Source organism: Hyperoodon ampullatus (assembly GCF_949752795.1).
Source record: "Hyperoodon ampullatus genome assembly, chromosome: 6".
In the NCBI taxonomy this organism is placed as follows: Eukaryota; Metazoa; Chordata; class Mammalia; order Artiodactyla; family Ziphiidae; genus Hyperoodon; species Hyperoodon ampullatus.
Genome location: NC_136919.1, coordinates 113,755,236 through 113,775,443, shown reverse-complemented (window position 1 = coordinate 113,775,443; position 20,208 = coordinate 113,755,236). Strand labels below are relative to the sequence as shown.

Sequence of the window (20,208 nt, the reverse complement as noted above, 5' to 3'; positions counted from 1 at the left end):
CGGCGTCTCCTGGTTCTCAGCCCCTGCTGTGTCCCAGGGCTCAGTCTCCCTGCCCCCTCACACCTTGGGGAAGCCCGGGAGAGGAGCTGGGAGCTGGAGCGGCAGGGAGGTGCCATCCAGCACAGGTGCCAGCCCTCCAGTCAGGGATGGCCCGGGTACAAAGCGGGGACTTTCCTTCATTCCGCCCCACCCCGTACCATGTGCGGAGCAGCCCCCGTATCAGGTCAAAGCCCCACAGATTCAGTGCGGCCTCTGTGAGCCAATTTTAGGCCCTCATCCTATGCGTGGGGCTTTGTTCCAGCCAGGGGCTGCCTAGCACATGAGGAGGGCAGGGCAGAGCAAGCGGAAGGGACCCTGCCCTTTGTGGCCGCACCTCCTGAGGCTGGAACACACCCCCAGATTTCTCTGAAATGGGGATGGGAGCCTTTTCCCAACCACGACTGAGTGCCGGCCAGGACTCTCCATCCTGGAGGCACCGGAAGAGGCATGGCTGGTGTGGGAAACGAAAAAGAGTGAAACATCTCTACAACGCACACTGATGCTCAGATCGAGAGTTTTACCCGAGATGACCTAGGGTAACAGAGAATATACCCAAACCTCCCTTCTTGCTCTGGACTAGCTTTGTCTGTCATCCACGTGTTCACCCAGCACCTCTTGCCTCGGCTAGTACCGTGTCCTAGAATACTGTGATCTGGAGTCTCACGGTAGAAGGCTGTCCTTCCTCTCATCCAGATTACAATGACCTCACTCTAGTGTCAGGTATTCACTCCCGCCTTAGACTTCCGGAATTTCTTTGCAAATCGGAGTTTCCCTATCTTTATCCCATGGATCAGGCCCCCTCTTAGACTTCCAAAGTTCAGGACACTCAGCCTGAAAAGGGGAAATTTCCCCTGATCATCAGGGGCCTTCCCAGCAGCCACGATCCGTACCCCCTGGGATGTGTGTGTGGGTGGTGGAAGGTGGGTGCCCCTGGGCTCCACAGCCAACCAGCTGGGAGGGAAACGTGGCCCCGGGGCTGATGTCCACGTTTGCCCCAGCGGTAAAGCACAGAGGCTCCCGGACCTCAGCAAGCTAGCATCGGGAGGCTCCAAACCAGCTGCTTCCCTCCTGACATCCACAGGGGGAAAAACTGAGGAGCTGAGGAAGACGACTCTTAAATCGAGTCTGCAGGAAGCCGGGGGAGCGGGAGGTCAGCCTTACAAGAGCCCATCTGTGGACTCTGTCTGAATTTTGTTTGGACAACGGAACATAAGCCTATTCCTCTTCAGTCTTTCCAGCCGGTAAACATGACAACATAAACCCGTCTCTGAAAGAGGCAGACATGTTTTAGGCAATGAGTCAGACCTCATGTCTCACCTTGCTCCTTCAAGAAGCCAAAATAGACTCTTTCAGAGTCATCCCTTCAACTGCCACAAAATGCATCCTTGTGACTGTTCCCTGTGGGCCCCTGGCTCAGCATTCTTTTACCCAGAAACATGAGTGACCTGGGAAGAGCCCAACTTAGGAACTTCTGACATTTTTTTTTAGCACAAGCCCAACACAGGATGAAGGGAAAAGAGCCTCTGATTTCCTCTCTGAAAACCTGTCCTTTTAATTCCCCTCTTCCCTCTGTCCTGTCCTGCTCCCGACCCAGCCAGCGGAGGGAGCCTGAGGCCAACCCCCTGAGGCCCGGGAGGCGGGGAAGCTGCTGTCCGGGCCGGGAATAACCGTAGCAATGGTAGTGGTGGTGGCAGTAATAAAACACGCCTCCATCACTCCTGGGAGTAGCAGCAGTAAGCAGAGAGTTGACAGGTACTAAGTGCTGCTCTGTTCCAAGCCCCATGTTAGGTATTTCTGTGATTTCTCCTACCGCATCCTTACAGAACCCCTGACAGGGGATCATGCTATCATTCCCTCTTTCCTGCAGAGGGAACTCAGCTCGCATGGAAATGAAACATGTGATTCTGTTCCCCAAGCCTTGGTACCTTGTTCCTCAGTTTTTCCCCATTTTCCAAATGTCCCTGTAATGACAGAGATAACTGCATTGCAGTCTCTTGTGATACATGGGTAGCAGCTTAGGACGGGCCTGGCCACCAAGAGCTTTAGGAAGACCCCCCCCCGCCGCCGGCAACACGTGGCAGCTGTGTTTCCCTTGTTTATTCTGCACCAAACACAGGCCTTTCCAAGAATCTGCATCTGTTTTCAATTCCACCCAAGTGACCGGATGGCACACCATTAGGTAAACACTCAGCCGAGGGAAGAGTCACGGGGCTGTACAAGCTCTCTCCCCCTCCACTCCTTTCCAGGGCCCGCAGGATGTGCCTGCCAGCCTCTCCCTCCCACAGGGCCTACGAGCCCTCTTTTCGCCTCCTTTTTTATTTACTCGATGCCGGGAGCACAGACTTCTGCCTCCGTCACCTGGTTCAGGACACGCGTGGGTCCCACTCATCAGCACCTGCCCGGAACACCCCTCCTCCCCCTCTGCAGTCTCCCTCCCTCCCGACCACACTCCCACCTTAAAAGTTTTCAGAAGACATGGAAGAGTGACTTGCAGTTGTCTGCAGAAAATGTCTCAAGTAGGCATGGGCTGTGCTAGCCACTTTAGCACCCAGGAAGACGTTACACACATTTACTAAAAATGTCCTAATTTATTGAGCTTTTTTTCTTTTTGCTGTACGCGGGCCTCTCACTGCTGTGGCCTCTCCCGTTGCGGAGCACAGGCTCCGGACGCGCAGGCTCAGCGGCCATGGCTCACGGGCCCAGCCGCTCCGCGGCATGTGGGATCTTCCCGGACCGGGGCACGAACCCGTGTCCCCTGCATTGGCAGGCGGACTCTCAACCACTGCGCCACCAGGGAAGCCCTGAGCTTATTATTGATGCCGGGCTCTCTGCTCAGCAGTTTATCTTACTATTCTCCACAACGTCCTGTGCATTATGTGCGTCATTATTCCCACTTAGGTGATGAGAGAACTGAGGCCTGGGGAGGTGAGCGGGCTGTGCCCCTCCAGAGCCCACGTAAGCACCACGGTTATGGGCTCCATCCCCCCGTTCCTAATGTCCTGTCGCTGCCCACGCCTCTCCCACTGGCCGCCACTTTGGACCACGCTGCTCTGCTCATGGTGTCCCCAGTGGGAAATCGCCAGCTGGGCCATCGCTTGCAGGCGGCCGTCACTCCAGAGACTGACATCCAGGCCCCCTCTCTCGCCCCCAGGCACTACCACAGCATGGAGGTGTTCACCCACTACGACCTGCTGAACCCCAATGGTACCAAGGTGGCAGAGGGCCACAAGGCCAGCTTCTGCTTGGAGGACACAGAATGTGAAGGAGGTATCTCTGGAGGGGCAGGTGGTGCTGGGGGGCTTCAGAGGGACTCCCATGCTCCCGTGTGCGCTCACCCGGCTGGAAGCCGAGGCCGGGCGCAGGTCTCTGTGTCACCCTGGCCACTGCCGACTCTCCCCGTGACCTTCCTCACTGGGGATCCCATGACTATAGCCTGGGGCTGGGGGGTAGGCAAAGCCTGGCTATAAAGGCACCTGGGTCCCCAGAGTTATGCTGACGGGCACTGGTGGGTCCACATGGCCTCCCAGGTAAGGCCCAAACCCTTGAACCTGACACGCAGTCCCCTCCCACTCTGGCTGCCACAGCCTCTTCTCCCTGGGTCCCAACACAAGTGCCCCCGCCACACTGGTTCTTACCTCCAGGTTCAAGTTAAACCCTCACTCTGAGGTTCCCAGACCCTCTCTCAACTGCCCCAGGCAGAGGCGGCACCGCGCTCACACCCCTAGTCAGCTGCCACGCCTGCACCGTGACCACCTGTGCGCGCACCTGCCATCCTGGCCTGACCAGCCTCTCCCAGGGGAGACTCGATGACCCTTCTCAGCATGGCCGGAGCTTAGAGTAGCGCCCAGACAAGGCAGCCTCTCGATAAATGGGTGTGAATTGTCAGTGGTTGACGTGGCCCCTGACATGCCAGGAAATCACACAACAGATGGGTTTTGAGCACCTACCATATGCCAGACAATGGACTGACCCAGGAAGGGTCAGAGAAACAAGCCAGACCTGAGTCCACATCCAAGTGCAGATTCCCCAGAGGGAGACAAGATGACCCCAGCATCAAGCTCAACGATAAACACCAAAAACTTACCCAGATAAGCACACGCTTCATTCCTAGGCTGATATTCCTTGGAAAGGCCAAGGTGGGCCAGGGTGGCCAGGGAAGGCTTCGTGGAGGAGGCAGCAATGGGTTGTGGGTAGGGAAAGAGGGAGGGATTCCATCAAAAGGAGAGCACAGAAGGGATGGGCTGCCGAGCCCAGATGAAGCCAAGGTCGTCGGCCTGGGAGAACGGAGAGATGCTGAGGGTGGGGTCTGGGGATGTCACCCACCCAGCAGGGCCGCTCGGGGCCCTTTGTGGGCAGGGTGGCACAGATGGCAGAGGAAGCCTCTTCCGGCAGAGGGGTCATGGGTGCGTGGTGACTGGGCTTCCCTCTGCCCGTGCCTTCAGACATCCAGAAGAGTTATGAGTGTGCCAACTTCGGCGAGCAGGGCATCACCATGGGCTGCTGGGACATGTACCGCCATGATATCGACTGCCAGTGGGTCGACATCACCGACGTGCCCCCTGGAGACTACCTGTTCCAGGTGAGAGGCATGAGAAGGGGCTCCAGGCCCCCGCTGATGGGAGGAGGTGTCTCTGCCTTAGCAAGTGGGTGGGTGGCCTCCTTCTGATGGTGCCCAGGCAGAAAACGCATGGAGGCCAGGCCATCTAAAGTGCACAGAGCCCTACACCCGGAGGCTGTCACTGTCACCCAGGTAACCTAGGTATGTGAGACATGCAAGCCCCTGGGGACCTGCAGGCCTCCTGAGACATCAATTCAGTTAACACCTGGTGCTTGCAAATCAAGATGCATCTGAAGGCCAGATTTGGTCCTCGGGCCGGGAATTAGTGCACAGACACTAAGGCGACCTACACCTCTTGTGTCCTTTGGAGCTGTACTTTCACCTCCACCCCATCGCTCCCAGTGTCCTCACCCTGCCTTGCTCTGTGCTGTCAAGGCTAAAAGCAGTCGCACAAAGAGCCATTCACTCCCAAGTGTTTGTGACTTGCCTCTCCCAGAAACGTTTGCCTCATGGAAGAGGATCTGCAGAGGGGGCAATTTTCAATGCAAAGAAATGAATCTATAATGGTAGGCTGTTAGGGACCATAGACAGTCTTTCCAGTGACTGTGTGGAGACTTCCCAGGACTTCCACATGCGCTGTCCAGGGGGAAGGCCCGCCCTGAGGAGGAACTAAGAGGGCTTGGCCTCCCACCTTCCCACAAATAGCTGCAGGCTCCAGCCAGGGCCCTGACTGGTGCAGGGGCCAAGGGGCAGTGTACCCCCACCGTCTCCCCTTCTGGGGCACAGGTGCACTCCTGCCTGTGGAGGCTTCGTTTCGCCTTCTCATTTTTCCCACATCCCCACCCATCTTGCTTTCAAGCTTGATGGTTGGGTGGCAAGTGGGCGACCAGAAACGTGTCATTCTGTGTTGAAAGCTTTCCTAAGGGGGCGTTCAGCCAGCGCAGGGCCCAGTCACGGTCCCCACCCTATAGACAGTCCGGAGAGGAACCAACACCTGCAGGGAAGTGACCACAGAGGGGTTTTGAAAGTTTCCCTGGTCAGTTTCAGAGACTGAAAATCAGACAGCCAAGCGTTTTTCCACCCACAAGCCCAGAGCCGCAGACTTGGAGAGGACCAACCAAAGAGCAGGGTGTTCTATATTTAAAAAATTGAACTGTGTCTGTGCACGTACTCCATGCGTGGTGGTGTATGTTTGAGGTCTGCTATCCCTTTGCCTGGGGGACGTGTAGCATCGTGTATTCTGACGATGTCTATTTAATAACTGCAGCTCCTTGAAGATCAGTGATGGGCCAGAACCTGCCTACACCCTGTGAACCCATGGTCTCATGTAATCCCCCAGGGATGGGTGTTACCATTACCCGCATTTCACAGCCAGGCCAACCCGGGTCACATCGACTCCATCATCTGTGTTCTCGACTCCTAAACTATACAAGTAGCAAATTAACTCATTAGGGGCATGTTCATGGAAAAGACTGTCCCTTGTGATAGACGTGGAGCTTTAGACGTGTGAGAGCCCCGGCCTGAGTCACCGGTTCTCTCCATTCCCACGTGGACCCAAGTGCAGGCACCAGTAATGCTGCTCCGGCAGGAGAAAGCCAGGCCAAGGAGGAGGTGGCATTCCATCCAGAGGGGCCTGTGCACAGAGGCTCAGAGGCAGGGCTCACTGCGTTACTAGGTTCCTGGATCCACAGCAGATCTTTTTTTTTTTTCAATATAAGGTTGCCACTGCCACTGCCACTGCCAATTTATTTATTTTTCATTTGTTTGTGGGTTTTTTTTCAAGTTTTTAAAAATTGAGGTATAGTTGATTTACCGTATTATATTAGTTTCAGGTGTCCGACATAGTGATTCAATATTTTTCTAGCTTATGCTCCATTTATAGTTATTAGAAACTATTGGCTCGATTCCCCGTGCTGTACAATGTATCCTTCCTTGTAGCTTATTTATTTCATACATAGTAGTTTGTACCCCCGTCTTGCCCCTTCCCTCTCCCCATTGGTAACCATTAGCTTGCTCTCTGTATCTGTGAGTCTGTTTCTTTTTTGTTATGCTCACTAGTTTGTTTTATTTTTTTAGATTCTACATAGAAGTGATAACATGCAGTATTTTTCTTTCTCTGACTTATTTCATAATACCCACCAAGTCCATCCATGTTGTTGAAAGTTGCAGAATTTCATTCTTTTTTCTGGCAGAGTAGTATTCCATTGTGTATATATGTATCACATCTCTATCCAGTCATCTGCTGATGAACACTTAGGTTGCTTCCACATCTTCGCTGTTGTAAACCACAGCAGATCCTTTGTCTAAGGAACTAAAGCCAGTGCCCACTGATCCTCACGAGATTGGAAACCATATATCTGAGAGGCTGATGGGATTGTGGAGACCATTCTCTTCAGTCCCCACCCCTGCACCCAAGTGGGTCAAGCAGGCCCTGATAGTCCCTACTGCCCACATGGTCACCCCACAGGGACACCTGGGTGGGCTCCCTCGGGGCACGGCTGTCCATGGGTGAGGGGCTGCCCGGGCCTTGGTGCAGGGGGTTTGTCTGTCCTGGTCTGTGAGCCATGCATGGGCTGGGGCAGGGGACAGCTAAGGTTGTCAGGTAGAAAAGAGATCAAAGAAAAGTAAGGTCACCCCAGAGCGGGACATTGACCAGCCTTACCTAGAGACACAGAGTCACGGGGGTAGCCTAGGGCCCCCAGAATGGCCTGCACTGGCCAGGATGCAGGGCTGGGGGCTCCCACTGGCCCTTTTCCCACAGCAGCTCTGGCAGGGCCCAACCAGCCTACTAAAGGCTCACACCCAGAACCTTCTGGAGGGACGGGTCCTGAGGGCCCCAAACCTACAGAATGTGCGTTAACTCGCAGGCGACCCCTCCCCCATCACACTGACCCGGGGCAGCACTGCCCTCCTCGTCTCCCTGGGCTCTCAGCCCTTCCACAGGTGGCAGGGCCCTCGGGAAAAGCCTCGTTTGTGTCCTCCATACCTTCGCCCACAGCCCCAGGCCCAGCTTCTGTCCCTCCCCTCCCCCTCCCTCCCCTTTCTCCTCTGGCTTCCTCACCCCAAATCCCCCCTTTCTGTCCGCCCTCAGAAGCCCCCTCAAAGTGATGGTCTTCCCGCCCCTGCTCCTTTGGGCTGCGCCCTCTTTCCTAGGATGCTGCAGAGGAAGGAGGTGCAAGGCAGGCCCAGTCTCCCCCAGAGCCCAGGCCCTGCACTGGTGAGCGGGAAGGGCTTGGGGATCCCCTAGAGCAAACCGAGGCCTGGAGAGCGGAAGGGACATGTCCAATGTCACACCGCCGGGAGCAGTGTCGTCTCCAGCACCCAGGGCAGCCCCCCTCCAACTCCCCACAGCGCCCGGGCCTTGTCCCCACCCCTCCCAGCACATCCTACTCCCCGGCTCCCTTCTGGCACCTTCAACAGCCGTTCCGTGGCCTCCCCAGGCCCCAGCTCCTGCCTCTGTACCAAACCTCCCAGCGCACCCAGGAGGGGGTACGATTGTGTGTGTGTGCGTGTGTGTGTGTGTGTGTGAATTACACCGAGACAGACAGAGGTGCACAAGAGGTCTCACTCCTCCAGGCCTCACCCCCCTGTGCCCCCCCGACCTCATCTCCGACCAGCTCTGCGCCCACCCGGCTGCTCCTGGAACACAGCACTGGCCATGCTTGCTCCCTTCCGTGAGGCCAGCCCGGCTCTGGGGGCAGACCTGGTCTCAGCATTTCAGCTGGGCCTGGGACGGAGGGTGGCCGGGGCGGGACCCCCTCCAACCTGACTCTCCCCCAGGTCGTCATCAACCCCAACTACGAGGTGGCGGAGTCTGACTACACCAATAACGTCATGAAGTGCAGGACCCGCTATGATGGCCACCGCATCTGGATGTACAACTGCCACATAGGTAAGGCCCCCGGGCCCCCCTGGGGAGCACAGCGCCCCAGGCCTGCCAGGTGCCCCCACGCCGCAGCCCAACTCCAGGAGATGGGCAAGAGCTGCCCCACTTTCTCCAGGAACCAGAGCAGCTTCCTAACTTGGGTAAAGACTTCAGGGAATGGGGCCAGCCTCGCGTTTCCACATGCAGGAAGCACACTGTAGACACCACAGGCCTGGATGGAGACCGGGTTTTCACAGCCAGCTCTGGCTAAGGAGAAAGGACGGGGCAGAAACCGGGCCAGCCCAGCATAGACCCCAAAGCTATTTCAGGGCTGGAGCTGAGGCCACCACCTCATTACGCATGAGACCTCAAAAATGGGGGCGTCGGGCTTCCCTGGTGGCGCAGTGGTTGAGCGTCTGCCTGCCGATGCAGGGGACACGGGGTTCGTGCCCCAGTCCGGGAAGATCCCACATGCCGCGGAGCAGCTGGGCCCGTGAGCCATGGCCGCTGAGCCTGCGCGTCTGGAGCCTGTGCTCTGCAATGGGTGGGGCCACAGCAGTGAGAGGCCCGCGTACCGCCAAAAAAAAAAAAAAAAAGCACTAGATTTAGTCGCTCCTTCACTCAACTTTGACAGAGCAGCTGACATGCGCCTGGCCCTAGAGATGGCCAGCACCTGTCGCTGCCCTGGGGGTGTCACATAGAGGTGGCCGCCCGAGGAGGGTGGTGGCTCCAGGGACCCCGTGACCTGTGCATCTGGTTTGCCAAACTCTGTCTCCTTGATGCCCACCCCTCAGGTGGTTCCTTCAGTGAAGAGACAGAAAAAAAGTTTGAACACTTCAGTGGACTCATAACTAACCAGCTCTCCACGCGGTAAAGCAGTGACATGGTCACCTCCTGCCTTTGGGCCACAGCGCATCTTCCCCAACGACCGACTGTCTCACCCTGCTCCCCCTCATCCAGCCCGGCCCCGCCTGTCTCGACCCCCTGCAGCCCCGGCCAAGCTCAGGAGGAAGGCGAGGAAGGCGTGTTCCTGACACCTGCAGGCTAGGAAGGCCTCTGGGGCTGGGGCTTGTCCACGGGGCTGTGGGAGCAGTGCCAACGGAGAGCCATCCTGTCCAGGACCCCAGCGCACAGGTTGTCACCAGCTTGTCCCATCCCAAGCAAAGTCCACTCCGAGTCTCACCACCTGCCTGGCTCACCACAGATAACACGGGGCCATTTTCTTCTCAAGTTACATGCTGGCAACGTGAGTGATCAACCCGAGGAGGTCTGGCTGAATCCCATTTCTCCTCCTCTTAGGTCATTTCCAGCCAACTGGAGTATCTAGACTTCTCTTCCAATTAAACAAACTGCCTCTACCCTATTCTATCCACACATATAAATAATGCTGCCACACATCTTCTGATTCAGTGAGCTCAGAGCTGGTGCTTCGTGTCCTCTTATTTTTCAAGATACTATTATTATATTCTATCTTCACAGACTTTGAAACACAAATTTAGTGGCATTTCATATTGGGCATCTGGGCCTTTGAAAGTATAGCTCAGAAGAAAACCAGCCCCCCTGTGTAAGTGACTTCTCTTTCTGTCCTTCCAGTTCTGTAACTGATTCAACGGTGCTATAACCAGGGTCCTGGGTGATGAGGACACTCACCGATCGCCATGTGTCACCACAGACACTTACACGTACTTGAAACTTGGAATAAAAGACTTATGACCTGCATGTGTGTTTCATTTGGGCCTCTGCACGCAGCCCCCGAGCAGCAGAGCTCCTTTCCCTAGTCGGCAGTCAGGGAGCTTGGCACCTTGACATGTGCTCTCCTGCAGAGACGTGAGTTCTCGGGCCCCTCCCGTCCGGCGTGGCCACAGGGGCCTCCTTCAACGCACACCACAGAGGAGGGGCGACTCCTGCTGAGAGCCGCGGTCTAAGGAGGTCAGGAAAATCAACAGAAACACAGGCCTCAGCCTTTCTTCGGCTCTTGTTTTTTAGTGAAATGTGTCAGGGGCACAGTGGTTGTGTGAGGACCAGATGGGACATCTAGACTTAAGTCTCAGGCTCTGGGGGAGGGGCAGTCAAGTAGATCATGGGTCCCCGGGGTGCAGTGAGGGTGGACCCCGAGCCAGCCACTCTCCCCCCAGGCGCGGGGCTCCCTCTTGCGTCACAGCACACCCAGCAAATCGAGGGGTCCACGATGACCTCGGAGCGCCAGGCAGGACCACTAGGCACCAACTCCGCCCAAACCGGAAAGATGAGTGTGCTGGGACCTTGTCCGCACAAACCTGCCCTCCCAGCCGTTCCAGTGAGGGGAGAGAACTCGGCGGGCATTTCAGATTTTGCCTCTTGGCTTGTTCATGTTTATTTCCGCAAGGACCCCCCCGTGTAACCCGCACCACTGGTAACACTGGGACCAGTCCAAAGAGGGGGGGCCCGCAGCACTGCCAACAGCCCACAGCTCCTCTGGGGGAGACTGGGCAGGTGTCACACAACAGGTGTAACCTACACCCCCAAGCCAGGCAGGCTCTGCGCAAAAATGCCTTCGAGGCCCAGCTGGACCCTCGAGCCCAGTCAACTAGAGTGAGGAGAGCTTCTTCAGCAGCCCCAGGTCTCAAATGGGAAGCGAACAGCGCCCCCTGGTGTCCCGCGGCAGACCATCCCATTTTGAAGCAATCACGTTAACAATTCTTACATTTTTATTTTTTTCTCAACTTCTGGAACTAGACCAAGGTAAAGCCCCCCATGCCCCACAGTGACGCTCCAAGGATGGCTCAGGGCTGCTCTGGTGTGTGTAAAGGCTTGCGGTGTTGGGGCCCCAGCTGAGGAGGGGGTCGGGGGGCGCCGATCCAAGCCACCTGGGCCTCTCAGGGGCTCAGGGTCAGGGGAGGCTCCACTGCAGGCCGCTCTTTCTTTCTGTGTTGGAGCCCCAGGGCCCGGGCCACCAGCCTCCGGGCCACGGCTGTGTTTGTCTGTGGTCTCTCCTTTGCCAGACGCAGAAGCTCTAAAAGGAAAGCCCCATGGGGTGGGGACTTGAATTCAAGGCTATGGCCTCTCCTCCCAGCAACACAGCGGCCTCAGAGGCCATTAGAGCATGGCCAGATGCCGGTGAGGGGGCCACCTAGGGCTCCAGGCCCCCCGTGGGGTCCTGACTAATCCTGTCACCTCTCTGCGCCCTCCCTGCTTCTCTGCGGTGGCAGTGTTAATCCTGTCTACCCCCTGCTTTCTAGGGCCCTTTGAGAGAGAAAGCAAATCAGGATGGGACACCTGAAGCTCTTGGGTCAACAGACAGGATGTTTATTGTCCCCAAGAAGTCTGGGACAAAGACCACGTAATCCACAAGAATGTGGACCGCCTCAGCAGGCTTCTCCCAGGCCAGTTTTGCCAGCCACTGCTTTGCAGCCATGGAAAACTGGCCTCTAAAGCCCCCCTCGTGCTTTCTGGAAGGAGGAGAGGAAAGGGAAGGAGATGTCATTTATACGACAACTTCTGGGTGCCCCTCACCGCTGTGGGCACGTGTGCCAGGCTTTCTTATTCACAACAGTGCTTATCTCACAGACGTTAGGTGACTTGCTCAAGGCCAGCTTACGTAAGTGCCAGAGCCAGGATCACACCGAAAGCCAAGCTTTTTACCCTACAGCAAAACATGGCTTCCACGGCCGCACAGAAAGACCAAGCTTCCCCCTGAGCCACATCACAAGAGGTGTGAGCGGAGGGCAAGCCCGGGACACAGCAGCTGGCAGACAGTGCTGCTGATGGGCCCCCCTGGGGTGGGGAGGAGCACCCCACTGGCCACTGCAGCCCAGGAGCCCTAAAGCAGAGAACTGAAGAGGGGAGGGAATCGGAGGGAAGGCCCCACCCCGCCCAACCGAACACTCACACAGCCCTCCCACCCAGACCACCAGCTCCCTTACTTGGCCTCTGCAGGGCTTTCAGCTTGGACTGCTTGGTTCCCTGCGTCAGAGGCCGGATCTTGAGCATGGAGAAATCTCTGGTCAGGGCCTCAGCAGCTATAGAAAGACAACAGCTCTGGAGCCATGCCCTCTTCCTCCTGCTGAGGCCTCCACAGGACCCAGGAGCACGAGTGTCACCCCGAGGCCCAGGCAGCTGCTTTGTACACCCATTCAGAGCTCAGGGACAGGGCTGCCCCATGAGCTTGCCTCGCCCCCAGAGCCTGCAGACCTGCACGGGGCCACCCACGCTCTCAGGTGGAGAGCCCGCTCGGAGCCCAGCTTCCACGTTCCTGCCCCAGGCTGGTCGGGAGCCATGTGAGCCTACAGTTCTGACGTCAGGAGAGGCAGGCCCCCGCCTTCCAAAGCCCGGGAGCTTAAAACAAACACCACCCTTCCCCCACTCAAGACCCTCCCAGGGCACGTGCCCTCACTGCCCCAAGCTGTGCCAGGCCTTGGAGCACTCAGGCCACTTAACAGACACAGCAGGTCAGAGCTGGGAGGGGCTTTGGGTCCAAGCCACTGTACAGATGAGGAAACTGGGGCCAGGACGTGGCCTGCCTGTGCCAGGCAGCTTGGTGGAGCCCAGAAGGCAGCCATGGCCACGCCTAGCCCACTGTTCCTCCTTTCCGCAGACCAGAAAGCCTCTGGGCCTCCCCCTGCCCCCGCCTCTCTTTCAGTGGCTCCCTCCCTGGGGTTGAAGCCCCTACCTCGCCCCAGTCCTCTTGCTCCCTAGACACTGCCCCTCCTCCCTGAAACCCCAGGCTCTCCTGAGAACTGGGCCCACCCCGGCCATGGTCACTCCCAGCTCTGTGTTCAGAAGCTGTTGTTGTGAGAAGCCCAGCCAAGGGCGGCCGGGTACCAACTCTTTACAAATACACCCAAACTGAGCAGTGGCGTGGCAGGGGCAGCTCAGGAAAGTGGCCAAGACGGAGGACGGGCACCGTCCAGGGCTACAGCCAGGAGGCTGGCTGGCCTCCCCAGCTCTGACGCCAAGAGTCTTAGTAACCCTGACCAGACACTGACATCCAGGGAACTCAGTTTCCCCATCTGTGAAACAGGGGTCACCTGACCTACTTCTTGGCGCTGTAATGAAAACGGAATGAGACGCATCTGCTCAAACCGTATGAAATTGCCAGTATTTGAATGCTTTTGACCTATAAAAATGGCACCTTCAGGACTTCCCTGGTGGCGCAGTGGTTAAGAATCCGCCTGCCAATGCAGTGGACACGGGTTCGAGCCCTGGTCCGGGAAGATCCCACATGCCGCGGAGCAACTAAGCCCATGCGCCACAACTACTGAGCCCGCGCTCTAGAGCCCACGAGCCACAACTACTGAGCCTGCTCGCCACAACTACTGAAGCCCACGCGCCCAGAGCCCATGCACCGCAACGAAGAGCAGCCCCCACTCACTGCAACTAGAGCAAGCCCGTGCACAGCAATGAAGACCCAACACAGCCAAAAATAAAATAAATAAAATAAATAAATTTATAAAAAAAAACATGTTGCCTTCATATGCTTTCATTTAGTATGTGGAAGTCTGTAGGGCTTGGCCCTACATACTCAGTAAAGGTCACCTGAATCTGAAACCTCTGAACCGAAGGCACGAAGATGAACAGGCGAGGCCGTGAGCTTCCTGGCCCGGCTCCTGCTCTGCCCCCAGGACTTCTGGAGGGGCTGGGAGACACCCTGCCAGTCCACCGGCAGGGTAGCCTGCACCCTGACCTGCGGGATCCCCACCCAGGGAAACCTAGGCTCCCGCCCTCCCCAACGGCAATCAGAGGAGGGGCCCGCCTCACCTGAAGCCAGGCAGGGAAAGACCCCGAGCGCGTGCGTGTCGTCCACCCACTGGATCTTGAACCCCTTCTCTCTGCCGGGGAAGAGACAGTGATGAGGCGAGCAAATGGGCAAAACCCCTCCTGCTACAGGAAGTCCCTGCTGCTCAGGAAAGCACCCCTGAGTCTGGGCCCCGTGGGAAGCCACAGCAGTCCCGGGGCCCACGGCTTCTCCCTGGCACTGCCACGCCGGCCAAGGAAACCACCAGTGGCCCCGGTCTGGCTCCGCCCTCAGGGGTGGAGAGCTGATGAGCCCCTCGAGCTGTCCCCCAGCTCAGGCTTGGGGAGGGAAGCGGAGGCTGTTCGGGAAGCAGTCAGAAAGGGGGCCCTGAAGAAAGGGATGTTTTTAAAGCCTAAGCAGGAAAAGAGAGGGGGGACTGGAGAAAAGAAAATGAGCATTTGGAAAAAGAAAAAGAAAAAAGGAGAAAAGACTGGATTTGCATCCAAGGAATCTGGGGAAACGAGAAATCTTTCTCTCACTATATCCCCATCTCCCATCTCCACCAGACCCTGCCCCAGGGCCGCTCAAGCCCAGTTCACCCCAGAAATAGTTCCCACCTGGAAATGGCCCCATTCTGCTGACTGACCGACGGGAAATGGCCCCATTCTGCTGACTGACCGACGGGTGGCTGCTCGTGGGGCAAGGGAGGCAGGGGCCCCGCCGGGTCCTGGCCACCACGTGGGCGTGTGGGGGCCGGGACGGAGATCTGCTGCCCGGTGCCAGCAGGACCAGGTCTCGGGCCTCGGGAGAGTGTCTGCAACCGAAACCTCAGCTCTCCTCCTCCACCAAGTCATGGCCAGCAAGCCAACTGCCCAGGAGGATGGGGCCCAGAGCAACCACAGCCACTTTCTGCCTTTCTTTCTAGATCGCTGGGCACCGGGGGAGGGGCAGGCAACTGTCCCCCACAACAAAGGGGTGTCCTAGCTCCTCTCTAGAGGTTGGGCACCCCCTCCTCCCCACCTCCCCGAAGCCTCTCACTGGAATTCGGAAAAGGCTGCCAGCAGGTCCTCGGTCTTGAGCGCCGGCTCAAAGTCGTAGATCTCCACCACGTGGGCAAAATCCTTCTCTCCAGGCAGCTCCTCTGCGAAGGAGGACGTGTCCATGTGGATCTTCTCTACCTGAATCTCCTTCTCGGTCAGGTTGTCCGTTATCTGGGAGAGGTCAGACCCTTTAGCGAGGGGAGCTCTGACACACGACTCCAAATGACTGCTCTCAAAATCACACGCTGAGAGTCCTGCAGGCTTCTGGGTAGATAGGGAGGTGAGCACCCCGGGTAGGGGTCTTGGAAAGACAGCAGGATGGCAGACTGGGCCAGAAGATGGAGAAGCATGAGTTTTAGGGGCGTCCCCACTGGGTGACTGGCACGGACACACATCAAGTTTCACAGAATCCCGAAAACCCTGTTCTATAGGCCCACTTTACAGATGGGTAAACTAAGTCAAAGAATTAAGTAATTTTGCCCCAAGCTGCCATCAGTAAGTCACAGAGCTGGGCAGGCCCAGGATCTTTCCTTCTCTCATTAATGATGTGATAATAAGCAAGGCTTTCTGGCGTCCATCCTTCATCTATAAAATAGTGATACAGGATGCCCGCCCTCCCAACTGACACTGCGGCCAGGCTCAGGGGCGGACACATGACACACAGTCCCAAGGGTACAAGATCTGTAAGACCAAGCTTCAGGCAGAAGAGTGATTTTCATGACCAACATCTGCAGTACATTCTGAAGCATGTGCACGTCTATGTTTCCTTGGGCAGTGTGTATCATTACCTGCTATTTTTTCAGATGAGGAAACTGAGACTAAGAAAAGCCAAATGACTTGCCCACAGTTGAACAGCACCTACATGATTGAGCTGGGACCCAAATCCACACCCCTGATCCCAGACCCTGAGCCTCCTGCCCTCTGCAGTGTCAGTCCTGACTCCTGTGGGCAAGGCCCCTGTGTCCCTCCCCGCACATCTCCTAAGGGACCCGTATCACCCAACACCCAGGCCTGCTCAGCCAGCACCCGCCCCCCACCCCTCCACACCATGACCCTCGGCCCCCATCCACCCTCGACTACACCCACCTCACTTCCGCCCTCCCTTTTCCGGGCTTAAGAGCCTCATCACCTCCTGCAGCAGCTCACTGTAATCGTCCTCCTCCTCCTCGGAGCAGCTGCCCGGCGCCTCCTCTTCCACCTCGTCCTCTTCCTTCTCTGCCGCCAGGCTCCTCTCCAGCTCACTCCCACTCCCGTCTTCCAAGTCTGGCTGCAGACCGGGCCCAGGCCGTGTGGCCGACTCCGACCTGTCTCCTGTCCCTGAGTGATCCTCTGGCCCTGGGGACTCAGTGGCCACTGGGTCTGGCAGTGACTCTTTCTCACTTTTGCTACGGCCTTTTTGGACCTCTGCTGCCTGAGTCGCCAACACGGGAAGTTCCTGATCGGAGGTGGGGTCCCCGGCACGGATATCATCGGGCTCTTCTGGGAGCCCGCCAGCTGGAGCACCTCCCTGAAGCCCTGGGGCCGGGAGGGGCGCCCATTCTTCTCGCCTGCGCAGCGCCTGGGGCACATACAAAGCCTGGTCCGGCTTGCGTCCACGATGCCACCGGCCGGCCCGCGCTCCTCGAGGACCAGCAGCCGCTCCCTGGCTTGAGGTGGACCTCGGACCTCGGTACTTGCTAGGGTGGGCAGCAGGAGGGCGGCAGGGGCCAGAGAGCCCATCTGAACCGGGTAACCTGCAGCAGGAGCAGGCGGTGATCGGGGCGGTGTTTGGGCCCCAGGGAAAATGGTTTACTGGAGCGACCTGCCATTCAGGCACGAGGCTCTCAAGTCAGCCTTGGGCAAAAACCAAAGCCAAAATGACCCTCAAGAACACCTTAACAAGGCATCAGAGTGGAGGCTGGATGCCCTGAACAAGCCCAGGGCAGTCAGCTCTCCCTCCAGTGTTATAAACCGAATACGAGACCGCCAAGTCTTCGCTTACTCACAGGGTAAGGTGAGCACTAGCGTTTAGGAACCGCGTTATTAAAAAAATATGTAACTTTAAAAGCTAGGATCACAGTCATCATGATAAGATCCTGCAAGATGCACGTGGAAACAGGTGAGTGAAAGCCCAGATGTACTCGCACGTTCCGTGGCCTCTGCGGGGCACGAGCTCACAGAGCAACGCTGGGCAGACACCTTCGCTGTTTAAACCACTCTCTCTCTCTCTCTCTCTTTTGGCCCAACGTGCATACGCTGAATTTGCTAAAGGAATTCCACAAACAATGCACATCTACCCCGCTGCTGGAGCAGAAAGCAGCACTGACTCTAAGCACCTGAGGCTGGGGACAGAGGTGGCGGCCTGGGGGCTCCCGGCCCTGGTTCCCTCTCAGACACTGACCAGCTCACCCGACCAGCCCCCAACCCCCCGCCCCCCGCTCAAAGAACTGCTGAGGGGCCTCCAAGGCGGCAGGATACACACCTGATGTCCACGTGACAGATGACTGTCCTCCTCCTCCAGCCCTCCCCAACAGAGAAGCTGCTCAAAAGATCAAAATTCTCTGCTGTCCTGTGGATCAAGTACCGGAGGCGGCTGGAGAGTGGGGGGAAGAGAAGGACCCTGGGGAGCAACGGGAAGGGGTGCTGAGCAGGGGCTCCAGATGCAGCCCCCAGGCCTGAGCCCCACCGAGTCCACTCCCAGTTTAACGGTGGCTTCAACACTAGGCTCCCTCTGCCACCTCGGGTCCCAGGCTGACTGAAAAGGACCTGCCAATAGAAGTTACAACAGGGAGCTACTGGCCCCACTCCCCTTCCAGTGCTGGGCCCCTTCGGTCTCGGGTGATGCTCAGGGTTACAAGTGAAAGGTGCAGCTGGCTTCAGACTATACTACAAAGCTACAGTAATCAAGACAATATTGATGTCTTGGCACAAAAACAGAAATATAAATCAATGGAACAGGATAGAAAGCCCAGAGATAAACCCACACACCTATGGTCAACTAATCTATGGCAAAGGAGGCAAGGATATACGGTGGAGAAAACACAGTCTCTTCAATAAGTGGTGCAGCTACGCGTAAAAGAATGAAATTAGAACACTCCCTAACACCATACACAAAAATAAACTCAAAATGGATTAGAGACCTAAATGTAAGACCAGACACTATAAAACTCTTAGAGGAAAACATAGGAAGAACACTCTTTGACATAAATCACAGCAAGATCTTTTTTGACCCACTTCCTAGAGTAATGGAAATAAAACAAAAATAAACAAATGGGACCTAATGAAACTTAAAAGCTTTTGCAAAGCAAAGGAAACTATAAAACTATAAACAAGACGAAAAGACAACCCTCAGAATGGGAGAAAATATTTGCATACGAATCAACGGACAAAGGATTAATCTCCAAAATATACAAACAGCTCATGCAGCTCAATATTAAAAGAACAAACAACCCAATCCAAAAATGGGCAGAAGACCTAAATAGACATTTCTCCAAAGAAGACATTCAGATGGCCAAGAAGCACATGAAAAGCTGCTCAACATCACTAATTATTAGAGAAATGCAAATCAAAACTACAATGAGGTATCACCTCACACCAGTTAGAAAGGGCATCATCAGCAAATCTACAAACAACAAATGCTGGAGAGGTGTGGAGAAAGGGAACCCTCTTGCACTGTTGGTGGGAATGTAAATTGATACAGCCACTATGGAGAACGGTATGGAGGGTCCTTAAAAAACTAAAAATAGAATTACCATATGACCCAGCAATCCCACTACTGGGCAGATACCCAGAGAAAACCATAATTCAAAAAGACACATGCACCCCAATGTTCATTGCAGCACCATTTACCAGGTCATGGAAGCAACCTAAATGCCCATCAACAGACGAATGGATAAAGATATGTGGTACATATATACAATGGATTATTACTCAGCCATAAAAAGGAATGAAATTGGGTCATTTGTAAGACGTGGATGCATCTAGAGACTGTCATACAGAGTGAAGTAAGTCAGAAAGAGAAAAACAAATATCGTATATTAACATATATGTGTGTAATCTAGAAAAATGGTACAGATGAACCAGTTTGCAAGGTAGAAATAAAGACACAGATGTAGAGAACAACGTATGGACACCAAGGGGGGAGGTGGGGGCGGGATACGAACTGGGAGATTGGATTGACATATATACACTAATATGTATAAAATAATTAAAAAATTAAAAAAAAAGAAGATGCAGCTGGGAGAGGCCTGAGAACAGATTATTAAAACCTAAAGGCAAGGTCAGAGCCAGCTGCGAGCCCGTTACTTTGGATGCACCACTGGGCAAAGGGGCACAGGAGGCTCCGGGCGAACCCTGACCTTTTCAGCAGCCCAGGGCCCGACGCCACCATCACACCAGCTTACTTTGACAGCTGCTTCTGCAGCAGGAAGCGGTCCAGCTCCTCCTGGATGCGGTGCACGAAGTCATTCTCGGCTGAGGAGAGGAAGACGCCGTCCAAGCAGAGAAGGGCCAGGGTGACAGGTGGGAGAACCTGCGGGGCAACGGACACGGCCGCGATCAGAGCGCGTCCCGGGCCCACCCTCGACCAAGGCCAAGGTCTCTCCTTCGATCGGAGAGGAGCCGGGTTCCCGAGGCGGGGGAGGGACGTGGCCAAGGTCGCCAGACAGGGCAGTAGCGGGGCAGCGAGGGGTCTCCCGGCCCCCGCTGCGCTCGCTTTCGCTGTCCCCGGGCTCGCGCGCCGCCGCCTCGGGCCTGCTCAGCCGGCGCTATCGACACTCCCCGGCCCGAAGCGAGAGGCCCGGGGGGAGCGCGAGGCCGGTCGCGAGCCAGGAAGCGGGGCGACCCGCCCCCAGGCCCGCCCGCCGCACTCACCGCAGCCGCCCCGCGCGTCGCCGCCGCAGCTCTCAAGGTCCGCAGAAGCCTGCGCGCCCCGGAGCCCGAGAACCACCGGGCCTCGCGGAGCCGCAGCGCCACCCATGCGGCCCGGAGGAGGCATGGGCAGCAACGGCAGAGG

General features: G+C 56.5%; 2 protein-coding genes across 2 annotated transcripts in view; one reads left to right on the top strand and one right to left on the bottom strand.

Annotated features, from left to right (window-relative positions):
- LOXL2 (lysyl oxidase like 2) overlaps positions 1–9,336 on the top strand; it is a gene marked incomplete at both ends in the record, with an annotated part of 72,773 nt that extends 63,437 nt beyond the window's left edge. The window contains 4 exons of the mRNA XM_079706020.1: positions 3,191–3,306; positions 4,482–4,618; positions 8,378–8,489; positions 9,257–9,336. Of these exons, the coding sequence (XP_079562146.1) occupies positions 3,191–3,306; positions 4,482–4,618; positions 8,378–8,489; positions 9,257–9,336 (445 nt within the window). The remainder of the gene's footprint in view (positions 1–3,190; positions 3,307–4,481; positions 4,619–8,377; positions 8,490–9,256) is intronic.
- Positions 9,337–11,194: 1,858 nt separating this feature from the next.
- Positions 11,195–20,172, bottom strand: R3HCC1 (R3H domain and coiled-coil containing 1; the record flags this gene model as incomplete). Its single annotated transcript, XM_079706751.1, has 9 exons — positions 11,195–11,454; positions 12,365–12,460; positions 14,199–14,269; positions 15,214–15,386; positions 16,345–16,948; positions 17,677–17,814; positions 19,598–19,725; positions 19,781–19,946; positions 20,063–20,172. 9 exons carry the CDS (start codon positions 20,170–20,172, stop codon positions 11,318–11,320), a joined length of 1,623 nt encoding a protein of 540 aa, XP_079562877.1. The 3' UTR covers positions 11,195–11,317.
- Positions 20,173–20,208: the final 36 nt, after the last annotated feature.